The sequence below is a fragment of the Leucopleurus acutus genome (assembly GCF_964270905.1).
Source record: "Leucopleurus acutus genome assembly, chromosome: 1".
Classification (NCBI taxonomy): Eukaryota; Metazoa; Chordata; class Mammalia; order Artiodactyla; family Delphinidae; genus Leucopleurus; species Leucopleurus acutus.
In genome coordinates, this window is record NC_139142.1 from 134,510,276 (window position 1) to 134,536,983 (window position 26,708).

Consider the following 26,708-nt stretch of genomic DNA (forward strand, 5'->3'; position numbering starts at 1 on the left):
CTGATTTTACAGAAGCAGATTTGGAACCTCTCTGGCTCTCCTTCCACAAGGCTCAGTGAGTCAGTCTGGGCAATGCACACCTTTGCCATGACTCACCCACTGCAGCCAGGCTCAGGAGTACTAATATGCGATCCTAGGACAACACTGACACTAGCGCTGACATTTCTGAATCATTCTTCTAAGTAGTAAAAAAAAGTATAGATATACATATAGAGATCTGCAGCTGTACTAATTAATTCAAATAGCAGCAGACAAGGAAAATAAGCACTTAATTACCTTGCTTCATAAGATTAAGTTCATTTTGTTTGCTATATTAAGTTTAAAAATTAAAAAAATATCAACTTATTATAAACAAGTTAAAATATGTATAATACAACTTCACGGTCAAAACATTTGAGTAGTCTATGAAAACAGGAGATACTTTGTTCTTACATTTGTTTAAGTTCCATACATGATTTTTCAATCTGTCTCTTCCAAAAGAATCCATAAAACAGTTGTCTTATTCTATGGGAACCAATTTTGTTTATGGATTTTTTCATCACAAAAATACTTAATTACTTGTACGGGAGAAGAAAAAACAAAGAAATGGGAAACAAAGTAGCTCTCTCCCACTTGTTAGTATTTTCTTAAGACACTCTGTACATAAACTATCTGAACTTCCTGAACCATTTACAAATGCATTTTCAAAAATTGAAGAAAAAAGGTTAGAGTCTAAAAGTGTTATTTTATACACTGACTACACAATACATATTGAAAAAATACACACACATATCTTAAAGATAAGGTTCTCCAAAGGTTTTTCGACATTCCATCACTCCTGTACTTGGTGGTCTATCACAGTTGTGAGTACTCTTGACTTGACTAGGTGTGAGGCGATCATATGCCACCTTGTACTCTTTATCAAATGCATCTGCAAAAATTCATAAAGAAATAAAGGCATAAAGAAATTTGTATTTGATATTATCAGCAATCAAGTTCATGTAATACTACAGAACCACAAAATTAGAAGCCAAGAAGGAATCTCTAGGTCATTTCTGCCAACACAGAATTTCAGAGCTGGAATGGGGACCTTAGAGTCCGTAGCATTTAGAGCTAGGTTACACAGACCACTGAAATGTGAAGTACTAAGATGTCAACTGATTAAAATTCTTCTTTCCCAAATTAAAAAATTTTGGTAAAATACATATAAAATTTACCATCATAACCATTTTTAAGTGCACAGTTCTGTGGTATACATACAGTTCTGTGGTATACATTCACAGTTCTGAATGTATACATATATTCATAATGTTGTGCAATCATCACCACCGTCCATCTCCATAACTCTTTTCACCTTGTGAAACTGAAACTCTATACCCATTAAATAATAATACTCCTCTCCCCTCCCCCCAGCTCCTGTCAACTCTAATTCTACTTCTGTCTCTATGATTTTGGCTTCTTTAAGTACTTCTTAAGTGGAATCATACAGTATTTGTCTTTTTGTGACTGGCATATTTCACTTAATATAATGTCTTCAAGGTTCATTCATGTTGTAGCATATGTCAGAATTTCTTTTCTTTTTTAAGGCTGAATAATAGTTCACTGTATGTATATATCCCATTTTGCTTATACACTCATCCTTCAATGGACACTTGGGTTGCTTCCACATTTCAGCTATTATGAATAAGACTGCTATAAACATGAGTATACTAATATCTCTTTGAGACCCTGCTTTCAATTCTTCAGGGTATATACCCAGAAGTGAAATTGTTGGATAATGTAGAAATTCTATATTTAATTTTTTAAGGGAAATGCCATATTGTTTTCGACAGCAGCTATACCATTTTATATTACTACTAACAATGCGCAAGGGTTCCAATTTTTTCATATCCTTATTTTCCAGAAAATAACCAACACATAATTTTCTGGGTTTTTGATAGTAGCCATTCTATCTAATGGTATGAGATGGTATCCCATTGTAGTTTTTTTTTTTTTTTTTTTTTTTTGCGGTACGCGGGCCTCTCACTGTTGTGGCCTCTCCCGTTGTGGAGCACAGGCTCTGGACGCACAGGCTCAGCGGCCATGGCTCACGGGCCTAGCCGCTCCACGGCATGTGGGATCTTCCAGGACCGGGGCACGAACCCGTGTCCCCTGCATCGGCAGGCGGACTCTCAACCACTGCGCCACCAGGGAAGCCCTGATACCACCTTTTGATGCACAGAAATCTTTAATTTTCATGATGCCCCATTTGCCTATTTTTTCTTTGGTTGCCTGTACCTTGGGTGTCATATCTAAGAAATCACTGACAAATCCATGTCATGAAGCTTTTGTCCTATGTTTTCTTCTAATAGTTTTATAGTTTTAGGACTCACATTTAGGTATTCAACCCATTTTGAGTTAATTTTTGTATAAGGGTCCAACTTCATTCTTTTGTTAAGTGGATATCCCATTTTCCCAGAACAATTTATTGAAAAGACTGTCTTTACCCCACAGAATGGTCTTGGCATTCTTGTCAAAAATCATTTTTACCATAAATGTGAGGGTTTATTTCTGGGCTGTCTATTCTGTTCCACTGGTCTATATGTCTGTCTTTATGCCAGTACCACACTGTTTTGATTACTGTAGCTTTGCTGTAAGTTTTGAAATCAGTTAGTGTGAGTCCTCCAGATTTGTTCTTTTTGAGATTGTTTTGGCTACTTGGGGTCCCTTGAGATTCCATAAATTTTAGGATGGGTTTTTCTATTTCTATAAAAAACATCATTGGGGTTTTGACAGCAATTGCACTGAATCTGTAGATTGAGTAGTACTGATATCTTAAGCATATTAGTCTTCTAATTTATGAACGTGGGGTATGTTTCCATTCATTCACATGATCTTTAATTTCTTTGAGCAATGTTTGTAATTTTCATTGTACAAGTCTTTCACCTCCTTGGTTAAACAAGCTCCTAAGTATTTTATTCTTTTTGATGCTACTGTAAATGGAATTGCTTTCTTAATTTCATTTTGGATTATTCATTGCTAGTTACAGAAATTCAGCTGATTTTTGTATCTTGATCTTATATCCTACAACCTTGCTGAATTCATTTATTAACTCTAATATTTTGGGATTTTTGTTTTGTTCTATTTTGATCTGGTGTGGAATCTCTAGGGTTTTCTATACATAAGATCATGTTGTTTATAAATATAGTTTAACTTCTTCCTTTCCAATCTGGATGCCTTTTATTTCTTTTTCTTGCCTAGCAGCTCCAGCTAGAACTCCCAGTACAATGTTGAATAGAAATGGTGGAAGAAGGCATCCTCTTCTTGTTCTGGATCTTAAAGGGAAGACTTCCTGTTTTGCACCACTGAGTATGATTTTAACTGTGGGTTTTTCACAAATGCCCTTTATCAGGTTGAGGATGTTCCCTTCTATTCCTAGTTTGTTGAATTTTATCAAATGCTTTTTCTGTGTCTATTGAGACATCATGTGGTTTTTGTCTTTCATTCTATTAATATGGTGTATTACATTGATGGAGTTTTTTATGTTGAACCAACATTGCATCCCTGGGATAAATCCCACTTTGTCATGGCAAATAATCCTTTCTCTACGTTGCTGGATTTGGTTTACTAGTATTTTGTTGAGGATTTCTGCATCTATATTAATAAGGGATATTGCTCTTTCATTTTCTTTTCTTGTGATGTCTTTGTCTGGGCTTGGTCAGCGTAATTATATTGGCCTAACACATAGAATGAGCTAGGTAGCACTCCTTTTTCTTCTACTTTTTTTGTCAAGAGTTCGTGAAGGGTTAGTGTCTTAGTTTGGGCTGCTGTAACAGAATACCACAGACTGGGTGGCTTAAATGATGAACATTTACTTCTCATAGTCTGGAGGCTGGGAAGTCCAAGATCAAGGTGCCAGCAGATGTGGTGACTGGTAAGAGCACTCTTCCTGGTTTGCAGATAGCTGTCTTCTCCTTGTATCCTCACGTGGCTGAGAAAGAGAGGGACAGCTCTCTTCTTTTTCTTTTACTTTTCTTTTTGTTTTTTTTGGCTGCACCATGCAGCTTGCAGGATCTTAGTTCCATGACCAGGAATTGAACCTGGGCCACAGCAGTGAAAGTGCTGAGTCCTAACCACTGGACCGCCAGGGAATTCCCTCCTCTTTTTCTTATAAGGATACTAATACCATCTTAGGGGCTCCAACCTCATGATGTAATTACTTTCCAAAGGCTCCACTTCCAAATACTATCATATTAGGGCTTCAATATATATGAATTTGGGGGTAGGGGACACAAACATGCAGTTCATAACAAATGGTATTATCCTTCTTTAAACATCTGGTAGAATTCACCATCTGGTCCTGGGCTTTTCTTTGTGGGACGATTTTTGATTACTAACTCAATCTCTTTACTTGTTATAGGTCTATTAAGATTTTCTATTCTTGAATCAGTTTTATAGTTTATGTCTTTCTAGGAATTTGCCTGTCTCTTCTAGGTTATCTAATTTGTTGGCATATAATTATTTATAATAATTATTTTTATTTCTGTAAGGTCAGTAGGAATATCCCACCTACTTATTTAATTTTTGGCTGCGTTGGGTCTTCATGACTGCATGCAGGCTTTCTCTAGCTGCGGCGAGCGGGGGCTACTCTTCGTTGCAGTGCACGGGCTTCTCACCGCGGTGGCTTCTCATTGCGGAGCACGGGCTCTAGGTGCACAGGCTTCAGTAGTTGTGGCATGTGGGCTCAGTAGTTGTGGTTCGTGGGCCCTAGAGCGCAGGCTCAGTAGTTGTGGTGCACGGACTTAGCTGCTCTGCGGCATGTGGGATCTTCCTGGACCATCGAACCCGTGTACCCTGCATTGACAGGTGGATTCTGAACCACTGCGTCACCAGGGAAGTCCTGGAATATCACCCCTTTTATCCTAATTTCAGTAATTTGAGTCTTCTCTCTTTTTCTCTTAGACTAGCTTAAAGGTCTGTCAATTTTGTTGATCTTTTCAAAAACAAACTTTTGATTTCAATGAGTTTCTCGATTTTTAAAAATATTTTCCCTGTTTCTCTATTTTATTTATTTCTGCACTAATATTTCCTTCCTCCTGCTTGCTTTGGGTTTAGTTCACTCTTCTGTTTCTTAAGGTAGAAACTGCTTTCACTGAATCTCAAAGTTTTGGTATGTTGTGTTTTTAATTTTCATTTACCTCAAAGTATTGTCTAATTTCTATTATGATTTTTTTGACCAATTTGTTATTTAGGAGTGTGTTGTTTAATTTCTATATACTTGTGAATTTTTAATTTTCCTTCTATTATTGATTTCTCTTTTCATTGTACTGTGGTTAGAGAACATACTTTGTATGATTTCAAACCTTTTAAATTTACTGAGAGACTTGTTTTATGGCCTAACATTTGGTTTATCCTGGACAATATTCCATGTGCAGTAGAGAAGAATGTGTATTTTGTTGTTGTTGGATGGTGTGTTCTGTAGATGTTTCTTAGGCCTAGTTGGTTTACAGTGCTGTTCAAGTCTTCTATTTCCTTGCTGATCTGCTGCCTAGTTGTTCTATTATGGTTGAATGTCTATTTCCCCCTCCAATTCTGTTAGTTTTTACTTCATGTATTTTGGGGCTCTGTTGTTAGTTGTATATATGTTATAATTATTATAAACAATTAATAATTCTTGGTGGGTTGACTGTTTCATCATTATACAATGTCTTCTTTGTCTCTAAAGTCTCTCTTTTCTGATACTAATACAGTCACTCTAGCTCCCTTTTTAGTACTATTTGCATGGAGTATCTTTTTCAGTCCTTTTACTTTCTATTTGTTACTCTAAAGGAGGCCAAGCACAATAACTGAGAGTAGAAGATGATCAACCAAAAATGTTTGAGACCTCCTAAAATATATATTTAGCTACATTACATTTTTTCTGAAACAAGCTTAATGTCATTAGTGATATGACACAATAGTTAAAAGCATGGGATTGGAAATTAAGACTGCTTGGTTCAGATATGGCTCCATTATTGCTGTGAAACCCAAGTTTAAGTCATTTAACCTCTTGGATCCTCAGTTGCCTCAGTAATAAAATGGAAATGATAACAGTACCCATCTCATAGGGATTTTGAGGATTATATGAGATAAAATATGGAAACTACTTGCTACAATGTAAGGCACATAATAAGCCCTCAAAAAATGTTAGCTTTCATTATTTATCATTATTATTACCAACATGACCAAAATATCAAAGTATCTTTTACCTTATATTAAAAAAATCAGACACAGTTGTATTATATTAATATAATTTTGTATTAAACTAATTAAGACTACCAATATAAAAACACTTTGAAAACTATACCATGATATATAAATATTACATGTTATGCTGAATTACCTATATCAATGTTTTCTCTTCCCAGTGCCACAAGTGAGAGAAACAGTATTTCTCTATATAAACTCCTAGGGGGAAGAAGAAGTGGAGAAGATATTACTATTCAAACACTCTATACATATCTACAAAAATTTTTATGTTAATATAAGCGTGAGATATTCTAACAAATCACTCAGCAAACAATATGAATCTGCTTAGAGGAACAATATATTCATTTAAAAGAATGACTTACCTCTGTCTTTTAAAATGAGGACATTTATTCAGTGTCTCTAAAATCTGACTCATTGGTCCATAGACATCATTCATTTTAATGCTTTTTACCATATTTTTCAATAGTTCCTGGTTAAATGAATTATCACCTTTTTGCAATAAATGGACCATTGGATACTTCTGGGCTGTAAAAGAACAAAAGAGCAGATGAAGAAAAATGTTCTGTGTAGAAAGCAGAATGTAATGAAGCAGCAACTGACAGCTATTTAAAAAGTTACAAAGCAATAAAAATAAATTAAGGGCAATAGATAAAAGAACTGAAATCTAAGAATGAAGTAAGAAGAAAAAAGGAAGAAATAAGACAAATAATGATAAAAATAAGCTTGAAGGCTCAAATACACAATAACTAAAAATACTGTTTTCCTTAATACAGCCCCTGGAAGGAATTTTAAATCAGCAGCCTGGGATGGAGACAAACAAAAAATAAGTACAAAGAAGAGATAGGGACAAGCAATGTGCTAAAAACAGAACTCTACAAAACAAAACCCCTCCAGCACATACACAGCACCACTCAAAAAACAAAAACAAAAACAACCCCTTGACCTCCATAGACAATAATACTAAAAACAGCAAACTTAACACTCACTCTCAAACAAAAGAGTACGATTTTGACCTGTAAGACAAAAAGTAGTGTAAAATAAAAGTCAGTTACACATTAGTTTAGGCTATTTAAAGCAAGTAGAGAGTACTCTCACATGAAGGACATCAACATTCTATGACAGCACTTACTGTGGGCATTCCAGAGGATGTACAACGGCTGTCCTGGATCCTGATGTAATTTCATATTGTCCCACAACATTTGTATTAAAACATATTTACTGTCTTCAGACATACAGTGGCGAGGAATCTGTGTTGAAGAATAAAAAAACATTCATTAATGATCCTTATATGACAATGTTTTGTAAATATTTTATAAAGAGCCTTAAAAATATTTTTTAGGATGCACGTGTGCAAGAGAGAAAAGAGAACAGAAAAATCACTGATTTGTCTGCATTTTATAACCTACCGAAGGGAGATGACCTGAGTTGAGAAGCCAGCGATCCCTAAAGTAGCAGATTTAACAAAGTACTAAGATCAGTGAGAAAGGGTACCATGAAGGGCTAATCTTGACCAGCTTATGACTAAGGCTCCACAGAAAGATGAATCCAGGAGCCCCATTCTCCATCAGTTCAAGACCCTAGCGAAGATGCTCTGACTGAGTTAACCTCTCATTCACCATGTACTGAAAATGCAAACACATGCACAATCACAGACATGAAGTACAAGAAGGGAGAAGACAAAGTTCCTGAACTTAGACACTTTGCCATTTAGTGCCAGTGACAGCATATGAAAAAGAAAAAAAATGCTTTAATAGAGCAACATATCAAAAATACGAGTGAACATATAACAAACTACTTAAATGTTAAACAAAAATTCACAGTAAAGTAATGAGAATGGTAGCACATGACTGCGATATGAATTACAGGTGTCCAACTAAAGTGTTAGGCTTAGTTTTGAAGGAGGTATGAGGCATGAGTGGGGCAAACTCACAAAGTCTTCTCATAAGAGTCATTTACAGTTTATTCTTGAGGCTATAACAAAAAGTCAAGTCCATTTTGTGTAAACTTTATAAGAAGTCTAAAAAACATGACTGTCTTACCGCTAGACTGTAAGGAGAAAAATTATTTGCAACAACTTTATTGATTCAGATGGTTATTAAAAATATTCAGCATAAAATTACTTTTTTGTCATTAGGAATATGCAAACATTACAATGGTGACAGTAGCACTGGCTTTTAGTTAATTTGTACTCTCTTACCTTTGAATACTTGTTACAATGCTCAGAAGAAAGAATCAATCCAGGTAAATTACTGGGTAAGTCAAGACGTCTAAAATACCACACCAGGTTCCAAAAAACAATTGGATGATGGTCCACAAAGTCTGCCACTGTTATTGCATGATCACCTTCATTTTCCAATAAGCTTTCAAGTTCCTTCCATACCACTAAAGGACTAAGATATGGAACAGTGATAGGATCTGGACTTGGGAGGTGCCATTCTAATCCTAAAGAATCCTGTTGAATAAATAAAAACCATAAATAGCAATTACAAGATTGATGATACTAAATCATTAAAAAAAATTCCTGTCGATGATTTCCATATAATTAGAAATGAAACTGTATCATGTAACAAGACACTCTTCTTAACAATAATAAAATTGAAGCTTATAAGGCTGTTTAGCACAAGGGGAACAAACTCATATGTAAATTATCAATGTCCAAATTGTAAAAAACACCAAAATACATACTGTAGCTCCTTGTAAAGTAGTTGGCAGGCTGCCTGTAGGAATGAGCTTCTGTCCTCCATTGTCTTCCTTATCCAAGGTGCCATAAGTACTAACACTCCTGGCCATTGGAAATACTGGACATTTTGACAAAGCTGCTTTTGATCTATCAGCAGGGATCTGAATACTTCGGGCACATGTATTTTCGAGCAACTTTGATTTGCTTGGGCATTGAAAAAAGAAAAAAGCGTATCACTGTCTAGATTTACTTTATTTCACTGACCATGTTCTTCTCTTTAGAATCAGAGCTGCACATAGCAAAGTAAAAGGAAGGAAAGATGTTAATCAGGCTTTGGCTGGGAAAAAGGATACAGTTTAAAGTAGCCTAGTCATGTTAATTTCCTTTTTATCCAGTAAACTTTAAATATACAGAGTCATTCATTTGTTCAAAACATTTAGTGGACAGCTTTTATACTGCAGGAACCACAGTAGGCCCGAGGATACAAAGCAGAAAAAATAAGCACCTATTCTTTCAGGAGTCAGAGCTAGTGGGAGACAAAGAAAGGGCTATAATAGACCTATGATGAAAGAAGGGACACACACAGATTTGCAGTTTTGCAGTCTAAGCATTCAGGATCAAACAGGTCATGCTAGCCTGCTAGTACTATGTAGGCATTTTCTTTTGCACATGCATTTACCAATATAGCTTCACTTGCCCAGCTATATTTGGTGTATTTGGCACTTCTCCAAAATGGAGTCAATTTCCGCATTTGTTTTAAGCACAGACTTACTTGTATTACGCTTACTGTGTAAGTCTTAGTTTGATTTTATAGTTCATCTATCAGCTCCAAATGTTTTCTTAGATTATTAAATATTCCTAAGTAGAAAATTAAATATTGCAAAGTAGAAGTACCTCAGTACTGACTTAATTCCTCAAGAGAGAGAGATAATTAATTAGGAATAAGAACTTGAGATTAAGAATCTATTATACATAGGAATTTAAACCTTAAAATGGTCAGCTAATTCTTCTGTCATTACTTGAAATGTATAGTATATGTTGTTAAAATATAGTTCCACATAATCATAATTACCTATTTAGATCAAAATTCCCTTGAACAGAGAGAACAGATGTGTCAAGACCAGAGGCTGATGTTGAGATACAAGACTGCCTTGTCTGCCTTGAAAAGGAGGATGGAAAATGCATATTTTCTGTAGACGGGCTTGACTTCAAAAAGTATCTGTAATGTGAATCAAAGGAGCTTTTTGAGAAAAGAGATATTCTAGGAAACATGATCCTTAAACATGAAGGGGGAAAAAAGCATAAATCGTTACCTTCCAGGTCGTCTTAAATCTCTTATTTCGATGTTCAGAAAGGGCAAGAAAAGATTGCCACAAAATGGGCAGGTTGTATTGAGATTTGAATCATCTGCTGTCCAGCCAGCCATGATTTCCTCATCATGGACAAGACAATCACAGGTTCTACAACGAGAGCAGCTCGAGATAAGAACCTATGGGAGAAAACAGCATTTTATAAAGTAAGCCGGTTAGTGCAATTACAATTTAAAAACCATTTCAATTCATATATCTACTGGAAAAGTAAAACTCAGAAGGATTCAGAAGTTACAAATGAAGAATGGATTACATTCAGTACATTATATAATATACTCATCTTTAACTATTTCACCTAAGTCTATTCCAAAACTTCTGCCTGAAAGGGAAACTTGCATTTAAGTGAGGATTTTTACCATTATAATTACGTACTATAAAATCTGCCATGATTTTATTAATGGAAAACTAAACCCAAGTATTACTTTGTTAATACACAAAATAGGTATTGGTAATTACATGTTATAGATCTGTGCTACTCAAAGTGTGGTCACCAGTAAGGAGCTGGTCCACAAACTCTTACTGGTTTGTGATAAGCTAAGTAAAGAAACTGAGAAGAGGATTTGGAGACCTGTAAACTAATTGCTGTAACAGCTAAGTCGGTGATCAGTAGATTTTAGAAGAGTAACAGCCATGACAGATTGGAACTTAAAATCAGCAAGAAAAAAAACCCTGGTCTGTCACTACAGACAGTTTAAGAAGCATTGCTATAGATAAATGTAAATGCTGTCATTACATTAAAATATAGAAATTCCTGAAGCCATCAGAAACTTTGTAAACTTGCAACATCAGTGCTCATCATTTATTTTCCAGCTGCATGCAAATTTATTTTCCAAATTTATGCGAATTAGTGTGAAACGGAAACACAAATGTATTTGGAAGCAATTTTTACACAAAAATTAGGGAAAGTTTTTAAAGTGTAAAACTATAACCTTTTTATTGCAAGAAAATGGGATACAGCAGCATACCCAGCAGATATCTACATCAAACTGACACAAAGAATGAAAAACATGATGGAAAAAGTTGACACAAATGCCAAAACTGCTCCCTGTATCCTCATCCAAAAAGTGTGCCTGCACAGCAAAATTAGTTACAAGTGTTTAAGTTGTGAAATAGGGACTTCCCTGGCAGTCCAGTGGTTAGGACTCCGTGCTTCCACTGCAGGGGGTGCGGGTTCAATCCCTGGTTGGGGAACTAAGATCCCGCATGCCGTGTGGTACGGCCAAAACAAAAAAGAAAAATAAAAGTGTAATAAAAATTCAAAGAGGACATACATAAAACAAGGGGTAAATATAAATACTGGAAATAAAAATGATTTTGTATGTTGATAAACATGAAAGGAAGTATGGAACTTTTCTAAACAGAAGAAGTCATATGACTTCAATAATCTGAAATACTAGATAAATTTTAAGTTTATTCAGGAGCAATATACATTCTGAAATTTTCAGATGCCATATATTTAACTTTTTATCACTCTACCAGAGACTATCAGCACTTAAGAAATGTAAATTTTATTAAGTAGTACATGAAGATGTTCTTTTGATTAAATTGTACCTCCATTGCATAGTTCTGGAAGATATTTGTATTACTCATGTTGCAGGAAGATGCCACTTCTGATTTCCCAGGTAAGGCAAACTTGGACAAGGATCCTGTTCATTATTAAAAAACAAAGAGCAAAACCATTAAAATTAACAGAAAGGATATGAGAATCTTTCACTTTCATAAATTCTCTGGTAAAATGTCAAACAGTTTTATTTAAAACTAAGATGATAAAGGTAATTTAAGAAAAAGCAAATAAATAATGAAAAATGTTTTTCAGCATATGCCTTTGTGTACACCTAAGGAAATGTGCTTTAATTCATTACTCACTTATTAAGCACTTTGTACAGACTAGAAGGCATTCCAGTTGTTTGTAATTACTGTTTTGCTGTTTCTATTCTTACATGTTTTAGATAAAAGAAAGTGTTTAGTTCTAAGGTCTAAAAAGTATAAAATAGCTGATCTTATTTCAGATCATGAAAAGAATTACTGGCAACTCTCTGCCTTATAAGGATCTTTAAAATCTGGAACAGTAATCTTGCTTTTAAACACTAGGGAAGAGTTTCCAAGTACATTCTTAAGAGCAAAGGGATATTTAGCAGGTATTAAAATGACAAAATAAGGGCAGTTCTGTGGTCAAGTCAATTGCTGACAGTGGCTATATCTAGTTAGGAAAACTGGAAGTAATCAATACATTTCCTATACTTTTTTTTCCCCAGTAGTTACTACATTTTATGAATGAACAATGGTATTTTTATAAATATAAAGGTTAAAAAAAAGTAACAGTATAAACTATCAGTTCCAAGAAATAGCATAGGAAAACATGTTAAACACCACCACGGGGATGCATAATCCAGACTAATGATCTGATTGCTTCAGCAAATAAATGACAAGGGAGAAAAAAAAGATAGCTCTAGAGCTTCCTCTAGCCCTAGGCTCTGCCACACAGACAAGCAGAGAGGTGGAGAGAGAGCTGAAGCTTCACATCATCCTTGAAGATGATTAGAAATGGTGGCAACTAGAGTTCTTTCCTGATGGTCCCCCAATAACCTTCTGTAATCCCCCTCTGCTAAAGCTAGTTCTAAATTGCTATCAGCCTTGACTAATTCAGTCATTTATGTGGGCAGCCTACCTCTTATATCTCATCAATCTACAGCACAGAATAAATATTCTTTTTAGCAAATACGAATCAGGTTGTGAGGTAAGTCTTATTTACTTAGCTCAATAAACAGTTCTTGCATGTTAGAAAAAAAAAATAAGAGGCTGGGAACTAATCACCTGATTTCTTCATGAATATACGAAAGGGGGAAAAAACAGGGAACAAAGATGAGAGGAAGTTAGTAGACATATCAAACAAATGCAACAAGTGGACCTTGTTTGGGTCTCAATTTGAACACACCACCTATAAAAACAGTTTCATGAGATAGTTGTGAAAATTTAAGTATATATTTTATATAAGATATATGATAAATATTGTCACATTAAAAATATAATAATATTACAATTTTGTTTTGAAAACAAATGAATGCTTCACAAAAGATACTGTATGAGTCCATAACATGTTCAAAAATGGCCATGCTGACATACAGTGTTAGAAGATGATGTTCATCTGTGAAGGGAGTGGTGAGTAGATGTGGTTATGAGAGGAGGTTCTGGATGCTGTTTATGTTGTGTTTCTTTCTTTTTTCTCCCCCCCCCCCACAAACATTTATTTATTTATTTGGCTGCACCAGGTCTTAGCTGCATTATGCAGGAGCTTTGTTGCGGCATGCAGGCTCTTTAGTTGTGGCATGTGGGATCTAGCTTCCTGACCAGGGATCGAACCCAGGCCCCCTGCATTGGGAGCAAAGAGTCTTAACCACTGGACCACCAGGGAAGTCCCAAGGTTCTGCCTCTTAATCTGATACTGGTTAATCAGTTGTCCTCAATTTGTGAAATGTACAGTGTTTACATACATAAAAATGTACACACTACATGTATAACATAGAGTAAATAATAAATGTATTAAATAAACTTTAATAAAAAGTTACAAAGATATAACATTAAAGTCCTTATGTTTTAGATATATCAATACATGTTGAAGTATTTATGAATAAAATTATATATTGTTTGGGATTTACTTTAAAATAATCCAGTGGGGAAGGAAAAAATGTTGGCAGCAGAAGAGAGGCGGAAAAGATAAAACAAGATTGGCCATTTGTTGATAGTTGCTGAAGTTGTGTGAAGGGTACGTGGGAGCTCATTGTGCTATTCCTTCTACTTTTGTGACTGACTATTTCCACAATAAAAGCTTTTTAAAGTAGCAAAGATGCAAATTTGAAAAACATTATAATGCATTCATTCCTCACATCATATAACAGGATAACTTGCAAATGGATTAAATATTTAAATCAGGGGTCAAATCTATTTTTGTATGACCACAAACTCAGAATAATTTTAACATTTTAAAGCACTGTTAAAAAAAAGAAAAAGACAAAAAAGAATATGTGACAGAGATAACCTAAACAAAACCTAAACTATTTACAATATAGCCCTTTACAGAAAAAGTCTGCTGACCCCAGAAAATGTTAAAAAGGAAATCAGAGAAGTATGAGAAGAAAACAGTGGTGAGCCTAGGGAAGGGGAAATCTTTCCTAATAACTCAAAATCCAGAAGCAATAGGGCAAAAACTGATAAATTTGATGACATAAAATTAAAAAGTTTTATGTGGGGAAAATAAAAATCCCTGAACTTGACAAACTTGGAAAAAGCATCTGCCACTTATATAAGAGACAAAGGATTAATTCCCTAACATAAAAAAGAGCTATTAAAACTTAAAAAAAGTGGGGAGGACCAAAAAGTGAAAGTGGAATGTAGGCAAAGGACAGTTCACAGAAAAAGAAACACAAATAGTCCTTAAACACATAAATGGATATGCAACTTAATTTATAAGATAAAGAAAAATGAAAACTAAATTGAAATACATTCTTCACCTATCAGATGGCAAAAATCTGAAAAGTGTGCTAACATATTTTCTTCACAAGGCTGTGGGGAAATAGGTATTCTTTTTTTTTTGCGGTACGCGTGCCTCTCACTGCTGTGGCCCCTCCCGTTGCGGAGCACAGGCTCCGTACGTGCAGACTCAGCGGCCATGGCTCACGGACCCAGCCGCTCCGTGGCATGTGGGATCTTCCCGGACCGGGGCATGAACCTGTGTCCCCTGCATCGGCAGGTGGACTCTCAACCACTGCGCCACCAGGGAAGCCCAAAATAGGTATTCTTATATACTACCTGTGGGACTACAAAATAGTATACCCCTGAGGAAGGAACCTGGCAATATCACTTCAAGGAAAAACTTGGAAGTATCTTCCAAAAATACACTGGCAAAAGTATAATATGACATATATGCATCACAGTATTATTTATAACAGTTAAACACTGAGAACTTAAAAGTCCATCAACAGGGAAGTGGTTAAAATAAACCAATACATCCACACATGATGAACAATGCAACCGTAAAAATGAATGAGGGACAACACTATGTGATGATATGGAATGCTCTTCAGCATATAGTGTTAAGTGAAAAAAGCAAGGAACAGTTAAGTGTTTATAGCATGTTACCTTTTGAGTAAGAAGACAAGGAGGTATTAAGAACACACAAACACACACATACTTTTTAAAACACATTAAAAAAACACATTAAAAAAAGCAACAAAGGATAAATCAAAATGAATAAAAATGGCTACCTCTAGGGACAGTAACAAACCAAGATGAAGGGATGAGGATGGAAGAAGCTAGACATCTCTGAAAGTGCCTTGGTTCTGTACTGTTTTGAGCCATGCAAATCTTTTACAAAATTAAACATAAAGGAGAAAAAGTAAAGGTACCACAAATCAAATGCAGTATGACCGAGCTGTTTGGACAAACCTTCTAAGGAGGAAGAACCTTCCAGGCTTGTTCTGCTGAAATCAATTCCCTTAGTCCCTGCAGTGGCACTGCTTTCCTGGCAAGAAGTGGCTCCTTCCAACTCGTGGCAGACATCTTCATCTGTTAAAGAGGTAGATTCAGAATCCTGGGCTCCCACTGAAGAAAGACTGGTACGATCAGAACTTTGATCCTAAGGACATAATTATAAGCTTAATTTCCTTCATATTTAAAGTTAGTTATTTAAACGTTCACTTCAAAGGCAGAGGAAACGCCTAATTACTCAGATGATCAGTTAGTTAACATTACAACTTCTAGTGGAAAAAAAAACCCAACCAATTTTACAAGGGCATACTGGACAAACATGAGCTGGAGATCAATTTTTAAGACAGCATTTCTTAGTTAGATCAAAGCAGATACCTGTTAGTTAGATAACTGCTAACTTTAAGTCTTTGTTTATTGTTAATTTTCTTCCCTGCAAATCCCAGCCCAGGATGATACCATTAGAAAATTACATTTTAATCTCTTTTAATTTCATTTATGTTTACATTTTATTCTTTTCCATAACAATCCAGGTTTCAAAGACATGTATTTCTAGTTTTCATTTTTGAGAACACCAAAGTAGAAGTATTTTTTCCTGGTTACACCAGTAATATGTAAGAAAATTTGATAGACTTTTGTATGAAGAAAAAAATTTTTTTTAATAACTGTAATTCCACTGCCCAGATAATACACAGGTGTGTGTGTGTATGTGTTACTGAGTTACTTTTAATATTACTTGAAAAATTTTAATGGCTTTTTGGCTATATCTCATTGTTTTTTATTTAGTGGGTGTTCTAGGGATTGCAATACATATACCTAATCATTTACAGTTGACTTAAAATTAGTATTGTACCACTTCATATATAATAATATACTAATAACGAATGTCAGTAGGGTGAGTCTCTTAATCACTATGAAACCTCTACACATACTGAAAACCCCATGAGATAACGTTCAAAGTTTTGTTTTGTCCAACTGCAAGTATTTTAAGGAATTTAAAAAGGTTTTAAGGGACTTCCCTGGTGGTGCAATGGTTAAGAATCCGCCTGCCAGTGCAGGGGACGTGGGTTTGAGCCCTGGTCCAGGATGATCCCACATGCTATGGAGCAACTAAGCCCATGCGCCACAACTACTGAGCCTGTGCTCTAGAGCCCGAGAGCCACAACTACTGAAGCCTGTGTGCCTAGAGCCCATGCTCTGCAACAAGAGAAGCCACCGCAATGAGAAGCCCACGCACCACAACGAAGAGTAGCCCCCACTCGCTGCAACTAGAGAAAGCCCCCGTGCAGCAATGAAGACCCAATGCAGCCAAAAAAAAAAAATATATATATATATATATATATATGTGTATATAGCTGAATCACTGTGCTGTATACCTGAAACTAACACGACACTGTAAATCAACCATGCTTCAATAAAAATTTTTTTAAAAAAAAGGTTTTAAAAAAGGGGTCTTATAGAGATTGGTTCAAGATGACGGAGTAGAAGGACATGCTCTCACTCCCTCCTGCGAGAACACCGGAATCACAACTAACGGCTGAACAATCACTGACAGAAAGACACTGGAAATCACCAAAAAAAGATACCCCACATCCAAAGACAAAGAAGAAGCCACAACGAGATGGTAGGAGGGGCACAATCACAATAAAGTCAAATCCCATAACTGCTGGGTGGGTGACTAACAAACTGGAGAACACTTATACCACAGAAGTTCACCCGCTAGAGTGAAGGTTCTGAGCCCCACGTCAGGCTTCCCAACCTGGGGGTCCAGCAACGGGAGGAGGAATTCCTAGAGAATCAGACTTTGAAGGCTAGTGGGATTTGACTGTAGGAATTCGACAGGACTTGGGGAAACAGAGACTCCACTCTTGGAGGGCGCACACAAAGTACTGTGTGCATCGGGACCCAGGGGAAGGAGCAGTGACCCCAAATAAGACTGAACCAGACCTACCTGCTAGTGTTGGAGGGGCTCCTGCAGAGGTGGGGGGGTGGCTCTGTCTCACCGTGAGGACAAGGACACTGGCAGCAGAAGTCCTGGGAAGTACTCCTTGAAATGAGCCCTCCCAGAGTCAGCGATAAGCATCACCAAAGAGATTGGGTAGGCTCCAGTGTTGGGTTGCCTCAGGCCAAAGAACCAACAGGGAGGGAACCCCGCCCCACCATCAACAGTCAAGTGGATTAAAGTTTTACTGAGCTCTGCCCACCAGAGCAACAGTCATCTCTACCCACCACCAGTCCCTCCCATCAGGAAACTTGCACAAGCCTCTTAGATAGCCTCATCCACCAGAGGGCAGACAGCTGAAGCCAAGAAAAACTACAATCCTGCAGCCTGTGGAGCAAAAACCACATTCACAGAAAGACAGACAAGATGAAAAGGCAGAGGGAACAAGATAAAACCCCAGAAAAACAACTAAATGAGGTGGAGATAGGCAATCTTCCAGAAAAAGAATTCAGAATAATGATAGGATGATCCAGGATATCAGAAAAAGAATGGAAGCAAAGATCGAGAAGATGCAAGAAATGTTTAACAAAGACCTAGAAGAATTAAAGAACAGAGATGAACCATACAATAACTGAAATGAAAACTACACTAGAAGGAATCAATAGCAGAATAACTAAGGCAGAAGAATGGATAAGCGACCTGGAAGCCAGGATGGTGAAATTCACTGCTGTGGAACAGAATAAAGAAAAAAAGAATGAAAAGAAATGAAGACAGCCTAAGAGACCTCTGGGACAACATTAAACGCAACAACATTCACATTATAGGGGTCCCAGAAAGAGAGGAGAGAGAGAAAGGACCCAAGAAAATATTTGAAGAGATATTAGTCGAAAACTTACCTAACATGGGAAAGGAAATAGCCACCCAAGTCCAGGAAGTGCAGAGAGTCCCATACAGGATAAACCCAAGGAGAAACACGCCGAGACACATAGTAATCAAATTGGCAAAAATTAAAGACAAAGAAAAATGATTGAAAGCAGCAAGGGAAAAACGACAAATAACATACAAGGGAACTCCCATAAGGTTAACAGCTGGTTTCTCAGCAGAAACTCTACAAGCCAGAAGGGAGTGGCATGATATACTTAAAGTGATGAAAGGGAAGAAGCTACAACCAAGATTACTCTACCCGGCAAGGATCTCATTCAGATTCAACAGAGAAATCAAAAGCTTTACAGACAAGCAAAAGCTAAGAGAATTCAGCACCACCAAACGAGCTCTACAACAAATGCTAAAGGAACTTCTCTAAGTGGGAAACACAAGAGAAGAAAAGGACCTACAAAAACAAACCCAAAACAATTAAGAAAATGCTCATAGGAACATACATTATCGATAATTACCTTAAACGTGAATGGATTAAATGCTCCAACCAAAAGACACAGACTCACTGAATGGATACAAAAACAAGACCCATATATGTGCTGTCTACAAGAGACCCACTTCAGCCCTAGGGACACATACAGACTGAAAGTGAGGGGATGGAAAAAGATATTCCATGCAAATGGAAATCAAAGAAAGCTGGAGTAGCTATACTCATATCAGATAAAATAGACTTTAAAATAAAGAATGTTACAAGAGACAAGGAAGGACACTACATAATGATCAAGGGATCAATCCAAGAAAAAGATGTAACAATTATAAATATATATGCACCCAACATAGGAGCACCTCAATACATAAGGCAACTGCTAACAGCTATAAAAGAGGAAATCGACAGTAACACAATAATACTGGGGGACTTTAATGCCTCACTTACACCAATCGACAGATCATCCAAACAGAAAATTAATAAGGAAACACAAGCTTTAAATGACACAATAGACCAGACAGATTTAATTGATATTTATAGGACATTCCATCCAAAAACAGCAGATTACACTTTCTTCTCAAGGGCAAACAGAACATTCTCCAGGATGGATCATAACTTGGGTCACAAATCAAGCCTCAGTAAATTTAAGAAAACTGAAATCATATCAAGCATCTTTTCTGACCACTATGCTATGAGATTAGAAATCAATTACAGGGAAAAAAACGTAAAAAACACAAACACATGGAGGCTAAACAATACGTTACTAAATAACCAAGGGATCACTGAAGAAATCAAAGAGGAAATCAAAAAATACTGAGAGACAAATGCCAATGAAAACATGATGATCCAAAAACCTACGCGATGCAGCAAAAGCAATTCTAAGAGTGAAGTTTATACCTATACAAGCGTACCTCAAGAAAAATCTCAAATAAACAATCTAACCTTACACCTAAAGGAACTAGAGAAAGAAGAACAAAGAAAACTCAAAGTTAGCAGAAGGAAAGAAATCATAAAGATCAGAGCAGAAATAAACGAAATAGAAACAAAGAAAACAATAGCAAAGATCAATAAAACTAAAAGCTGGTTCTCTGAGAAGATAAACAAAATTGATAAACCATTAGCCAGACTCATCAAAAAAAGAGGGAGAGGATTCAAATCAATAAAATTAGAAATGAAAAAGGAGAAGTTACAACAGACACCGCAGAAATACAAAGCATCCTAAGAAACTACTACAAGCAACTCTATGCCAATAATATGCACAACCTGGAAGAAATGGACAAATTCTTAGAAAGGTATAACCTTCCAAGACTGAACCAGGAGGAAACAGAAAATATGAACAGACCAATCACAAGTAATGAAATTGAAACTATGATTAAAAATCTTCCAACAAACAAAAGCCCAGGAACAGATGGCTTCACAGGCAAATTCTACCAAACATTTAGAGAAGAGCTAACACCCATCCTTCTCAAACTCTTCCAAAAAATTGCAGAGGAAGGAACACTCCCAAACTCATTCTATGAGGCCACCATCACCCTACCAAAACCAGACAAAGATACTACAAAAACAGAAAATTACAGAATATCACTGATGAATATAGATGCAAAAATCCTCAACAAAATACTAGCAAACAGAATCCAACAACACATTAAAAGGATCATACACCATGATCAAGTGGGATTTATCCCGGGATGCAAGGATTCTTCAATATACGGAAATCAATCAATGTGATACACCATATTAACAGACTGAAGAATAAAAACCGTATGATCATCTCAATAGATGCAGAAAAAGCTTTTGACAAAATTCAACACCGCTTGATGAAAAAACCCTCCAGAAAGTGGGCATAGAGGGAACCTACCTCAGCATAATAAAGGCCATATATGACAAACCCACAGCAAGCATCATTCTCAATGGTGAAAAACTGAAAGCATTTCCTCTAAGATCAGGAAAAAGACAAGGATGTCCACTCTCACCATTATTATTCAACATAGTTTTGGAAGTCCTAGCCATGGCAATCAGAGAAGAAAAAGAAATAAAAGGAATACAAATTGGAAAAGAAGAAGTAAAACTGTCACTGTTTGCAGATGACATGATACTATACATAGAGAATCCTAAAGATGCCACCAGGAAACTACTAGAGCTAATCAATGAATTTGGTAAAGTTTCAGGATACAAAATTAATGCACAGAAATCTCTTGCATTCCTATATATTAAAGATGAAAAATCTGAACGAGAAATTAAGGAAACACTTCCATTTACCACTGCAACAAAAAGAATAAAATATCTAGGAATAAACCTACCTAGGGAGACCAAAGACCTGTATGCAGAAAACTGTAAGATACTGATGGAAGAAATTAAAGATGATACCAACAGATGGAAAGATATACCATGTTCTTGGATTGGAAGAATCAATATTGTGAAAATGACTATACTACCTAAAGCAATCTACAGATTCAGTGCAATCCCTATCAAATTACCAATGGCATTTTTTACAGAACTAGAACAAAAAATCTTAAAATTTGTATGGAGACACAAAGACCCAGAATAGCCAAAGCAGTCTTGAGGGCAAAAAGTGGAGCTGGAGGAATCAGACTGCCTGACTTCAGACTACAATACAAAGCTACAGTCATCAAGACAATATGGTACTGCCACAAAAACAGAAATATAGATCAACCCACACACCTATGGTCAACTAATCTATGACAAAGGAGGCAAGGATATAAAATGGAGAAAAGACAGTGTCTTCAACAAGTGGTGTTGGGAAAACTGGACAGCTACATTTAAAAGAATGAAATTAGGGCTTCCCTGGTGGTGCAGTGGTTTAGAGTCCGCCTGCCGATGCAGTGGACGTGGGTTTGTGCCCCGGTCCAGGAGGATCCCACATGCTGCGGAGTGGCTAGGCCCGTGAGCCATGGCCACTGAGCCTGCGCGTCCGGAGCCTTTTCTCTGCAATGGGAGAGGCCACAACAGTGAGAAGCCCACGTACAGCAAAAAAAAAAAAAAAAAAAAAGAATGAAATTAGAACATTCCCTAACACCATACACAAATATAAACTCAAAATAGATTAGAGACCTAAATGTAAGATTGGACACTATACAACTCTTAGAGGAAAACAGGAAGAACACTCTTTGACATAAATCACAGCAAGATCTTTTTTGATCCACCTCCTAGAGTAATGGAAATAAAAACAAAAATAAACAAATGGGATCTAATGAAACTTAAAAGCTTTTGCACAGCAAAGGAAACCATAAACAAGATGAAAAGACAACCCTCAGAACAGGAGAAAATATCTGCAAACGAATCAAGGGACAAAGGATTGATCTCTAAAATATATAAACAGCTCATGCAGCTCAATATTAATAAAACAAACAAACCAATCCAAAAATGGGCAGAAGACCTAAATAGACATTTCTCCAAAGAAGACATACAGATGGCCAAGAAGCACATCAAAAGCTGCTCAACATCACTAATTATTAGAGAAATGCTAATCAAAACTACAATGAGGTATCACCTCACACCAGTCAGAATGGGCATCATCAGAAAATCTACAAACAACAGATGCTGGAGAGGGTGTGGAATAAAGGGAACCCTCTTGCACTGTTGGTGGGAATGTAAATTGATACAGCCACTATGGAGAACAGTATGGAAGTTCCTTAAAAAACTAAAAATAGAATTACCATATGACCCAGCAATCCCACTACTGGGCATATACCCAGAGAAAACCATAATTCAAAAAGACACATGTACCCCGATGTTCATTGCAGCACTATTTACAATAGCCAGGTCATGGAAGCAACCTAAATGCCCATCGATAGACGACTGGATAAAGAAGATTTGGTATATATATACAATGGAATATTACTCAGCATAAAAAGGAATGAAATTGGGTCATTTGTAGAGACGTGGATGGATCTAGAGACTGTCATACAAAGTGAAGTAAGTCAGAAAGAGAAATACAAATATCGTACATTAACGTATATATGTGGAACCTAGAAAAATGGTACAGATGAACTGGTTTGCAGGGGAGAAATTGAGAGACAGATGTAGAGAACAAACGTATGGACACCAAGGCACGAAAGCGGCTGGGAGTGGGATGTATTGGGAGATTGGGATTGCCATGTATACACTGATGTGTATAAAATGGATGACTAATAAGAACCTGCTGTATTTAAAAAAAAAAGGGGGGGGGTCTTTCGTATTAACCAGATATTTACCATCTATTTTGCTCTTTCTTCATTTCCAAAGACCCAGATTTCTTTGTGGTATAATTTTTCTTCAGCCTGAAGAACTTCCTTTAGCATATTTTATACAGCAGGTCTGCTAGTCATGAATTCTTTTCTTTTATCTGAAAATGTTTTTATTTCACCTTCACCCCCAAAAGAATATTTTCACTGGATATGGAATTCTGGGTTGACAGGCCTTTTCTTCAACAGGTTAAAAGTGTTGTTCCACTGTATTCTTCCCTCCACAGATTATGATGAAAACAAGTGGCCATTCAAATCCTTATTCCTCTGTAGGTAATGTGTCATTTTTGTTTAGTAGCATTCAAGATACTATTCTTTTTTTTTTTTCTAGCAGTTATTTTTTATTAGAAATGGATATCTTTGGTTATTAACTGTTTGCTTTTATGTATATATAGGTGTTGTTTTCTTTGAGTTTATCTTGTCTATAGTTTACTGAGTATCTGCAAATCTAAATCTTTTACTGAATTTGGGAAATTTTATCCATTATTTCTTCAAATATTTTTCCTACCATAATCTCTTTCTCCAATTCTTTTGGAATCCCAATTTTATGTTATACATTTTGATATTGTCCCACAAGTCTCTGAGGCTCTGTTCATTTTTATAAAGTCTCTCTCTGTTCTTCCAACAGCATAATTTCTGTTACTCAACCTTTAAGTTCAATGACTCTCCTTTGTCATCTCCATTCTGCTATTGAACCCATCCAATAAGTTTATTTCAGAGTGTATTTTTTATGATAAAATTTTTTGACAAATAATTTTTCTGGTTAAGAGTTCCTTTCTTTTCTTATTTGAAATGTGTTTTTTCTTTATTTCAGGGAATCTAGTTATAATAGCTGCTTTAAAGTTTCCATCTGATAATTCCAACATCTGGGTTATCTCAGGGTTGTCTTTCCCTTGAGAATTAGTCACATTTTCCTGGTTCAAGTAATTTTGGATTTTATTTTGGACACCATGAATGTTATGCTGTGTAGTCTGGGTACTTTTATAATCTCTTGGAGAATGTTGAGCTATTGTATTAGCAGGCAGTCAACTAAGTTATGTTCAGATTGTAATTTGTGTTTTGATTTTTGTAGGTGGTGATTTAATCCCCAGTTTAATTCTCTAAGCCTTGTCCATGCTGGTCTGCATCTATCCCATGTATGTGTAGCTCAAGGGTGAGGCTCAGACTTGTGTGGGCCATGCACAGAATTAGGAATCCTTCTTTCACAGATTCCCCTCATACTCTCCAGCCCAGAGGCTCCCTTCTCTGGTTCCTCTGTCCAGGAAATATGGGGATTCACTTGAAGTTTTAGCTGCCAGGGATGCCATGCCACACTGTGACTGGGACCTGCTCTTGGAGCAAAAATGTATGAGAAAGAAAATGGGAAAATTTCCCCACAATCTGCTGCTTTTATTTTTCAGAATCTTTAGTTTTTGTATTTTGTTTGGAGTTTTTAGTTGTAAATCAGTGGGAGGGACAGGCTTTAGTAGTCTTATGTTACCACAGTGGAACTAAAGCTCTCACCCAAATTTTTAAAGAGTATTTTTGCTGGGTACAGAAAGGTTGGCAGTCATTTTCTTTCAGTACTCTAAAGATGTCTTTCCAGTGTCTTTTGACATCCAATTTTCTATTCAGAAGACAACTGTCAGCTTTCTTACTGCTGCTCTTTTGAAGGTAATAGCTCTCTCTTCTTTGGCTCCTTTTTGGATTGTCTCTTTGTATTTCATTTTCATCTATTTTAACATAAGATGTCTAAGTATAGGGTGTTTTTTTGGTTTTTTTTGCATTTATTCTGCTTGACATTTGTAGATCTTCTAAATATGTGAGTGACATCTTTAATCACTTTTGGAAAATTCTTGGCAATTAGCTTTTTAAATGTTCCTTCTACCCTTTTTTTTCTTCTTCTTCTGGAACTAAATTACATCAACATTAGGCATTTTCACTAAACCCCACATTTTTTCCTGTATTTTCCAATGTTTTTCCCCTGTCTGTACTTCAGTGTGGATATTTTCTACTAACTTCCCAACTAGTTTACTAATCTTTCTTCTCCTGTTTTTTTTTTTTTTTTGTCTTTTAAATCTAACTACTGCTTTCTTAATTTCGCATCTTTTTCAGTTCTAGAATTTCACTGGTTCTTTTCAAAAGATAATTACCTGGTGAAATTTTGCATGTTTCTAGCTTTTTTTTTCTCATCCTTTTCTCTATTTTCTTGGACATATTTTAATTACTTCAAAATATCTTGCTAATTCAAATATTTAGATCACCTGAAGGTCTGTTTCCTCCATCTGTTTTTCTTTTGTTTTTAGTTATGGTCCTTGTCTCTCAGTACAGCTTTCTTTTTTCTTTTTAATATTTATTTACTTGGCTGCACTGGTCTTAGTTGCAGCACTTGGGATCTTTGCTGCAGTGTGCGGGATCTTTAGTTGTGGTGTGTGGGATCTTTAGTTGCAGCATGCAGGCTCTTAGTTGAGGCACGCAGGATCTAGTTCCCTGACCAGGGATGGAACCCGGCCCCCCTGCACTGGGAGTGTGGAGTCTTAACCACTGGATCACCAAGGAAGTCCCTCAGTATAGCTATTTTTAATTCAGTAATAGAATATAAAAAATTATATATAAAAAACTGTGAGGACTCCAGTTGATGTTCTGGTCCTCTGGAAAGGACACACTTTTTCCTTGTTAGAGTAAAGGCTGATTAGTTTAATCTAATCACAGACTGAGCTGAGTCCAGCCTAGGTTGCAGTTTTGGTCAGGTTCAGTCTACCTCTGTTTTGCCAATGCTCCTAAGGCATGGCTCTGCAGGAATTTGAACTAAGGGCCTGGTGTGTACACCAAAGCTTCCCTGCCCTCACTTTCGCCAGCTCCCAGCAGCTTATGAACTAAGCTATTGTATTCCCAGCACCATGAAACTGCTGAGAACTCTTATTTATCAGAGACATTCTGCTTATGTTTTCAGACTAATGTTTCATGCAGTATCAGTATTTGGAAAATGTCCTGAAGGAAAAAAGTTGTGTATCTGAGGACCCTCCAGTCTCTATTTTTATCTCTCCAGCTCTACAAGATCCCAAAAGTCCTGCTGGCACCCTCACCTCTCCACAGTCCTCTGATAAGGCAAAGCCTGGATTTGCAACCTCTTGCTCTGTGCTCAGAATAAGCAAATGCCCTCAAGGAAAAAGTAGCTATAAAACTTCAGCTCATCTCTGCAATTCTCCTCTCTCTAGAATCTTGCCCCTCTACTTTCTAGTTGTTTCAGCAGTTCTCTGATGACTTTAAACAAATACTTTCCATATTTCATCTAGCTTTTTGCTTTGGGAGGTATGCAGGTGTATCACAAGGTACTCCATCCTAACCAGAAAGAGAAATCCTATGCCTGGCTGGTAATTTTTGAAGGCAATAAATAATGAAGCTCAGTAAGCATTTTCATATGACTCTAATTTTTACTCCA

At 36.4% G+C, this 26,708-nt stretch overlaps 1 protein-coding gene across 3 annotated transcripts in view; it reads right to left on the reverse strand.

Annotated features, from left to right (window-relative positions):
- Window positions 1–442: 442 nt before the first annotated feature.
- The window catches only part of DENND4A (DENN domain containing 4A), a gene marked incomplete at its 5' end in the record, with an annotated part of 95,358 nt that continues 69,092 nt past the window's right edge, over window positions 443–26,708 (reverse strand). For all 3 annotated transcript variants that reach the window (XM_082849099.1, XM_082849098.1, XM_082849097.1), the window contains 10 exons: window positions 443–910; window positions 6,341–6,405; window positions 6,570–6,732; window positions 7,337–7,454; window positions 8,405–8,659; window positions 8,893–9,091; window positions 9,960–10,106; window positions 10,201–10,376; window positions 11,809–11,903; window positions 15,700–15,889. In XM_082849099.1, the coding sequence (XP_082705225.1) occupies window positions 774–910; window positions 6,341–6,405; window positions 6,570–6,732; window positions 7,337–7,454; window positions 8,405–8,659; window positions 8,893–9,091; window positions 9,960–10,106; window positions 10,201–10,376; window positions 11,809–11,903; window positions 15,700–15,889 (1,545 nt within the window). In that variant the 3' untranslated portion in view covers window positions 443–773. The remainder of the gene's footprint in view (window positions 911–6,340; window positions 6,406–6,569; window positions 6,733–7,336; window positions 7,455–8,404; window positions 8,660–8,892; window positions 9,092–9,959; window positions 10,107–10,200; window positions 10,377–11,808; window positions 11,904–15,699; window positions 15,890–26,708) is intronic.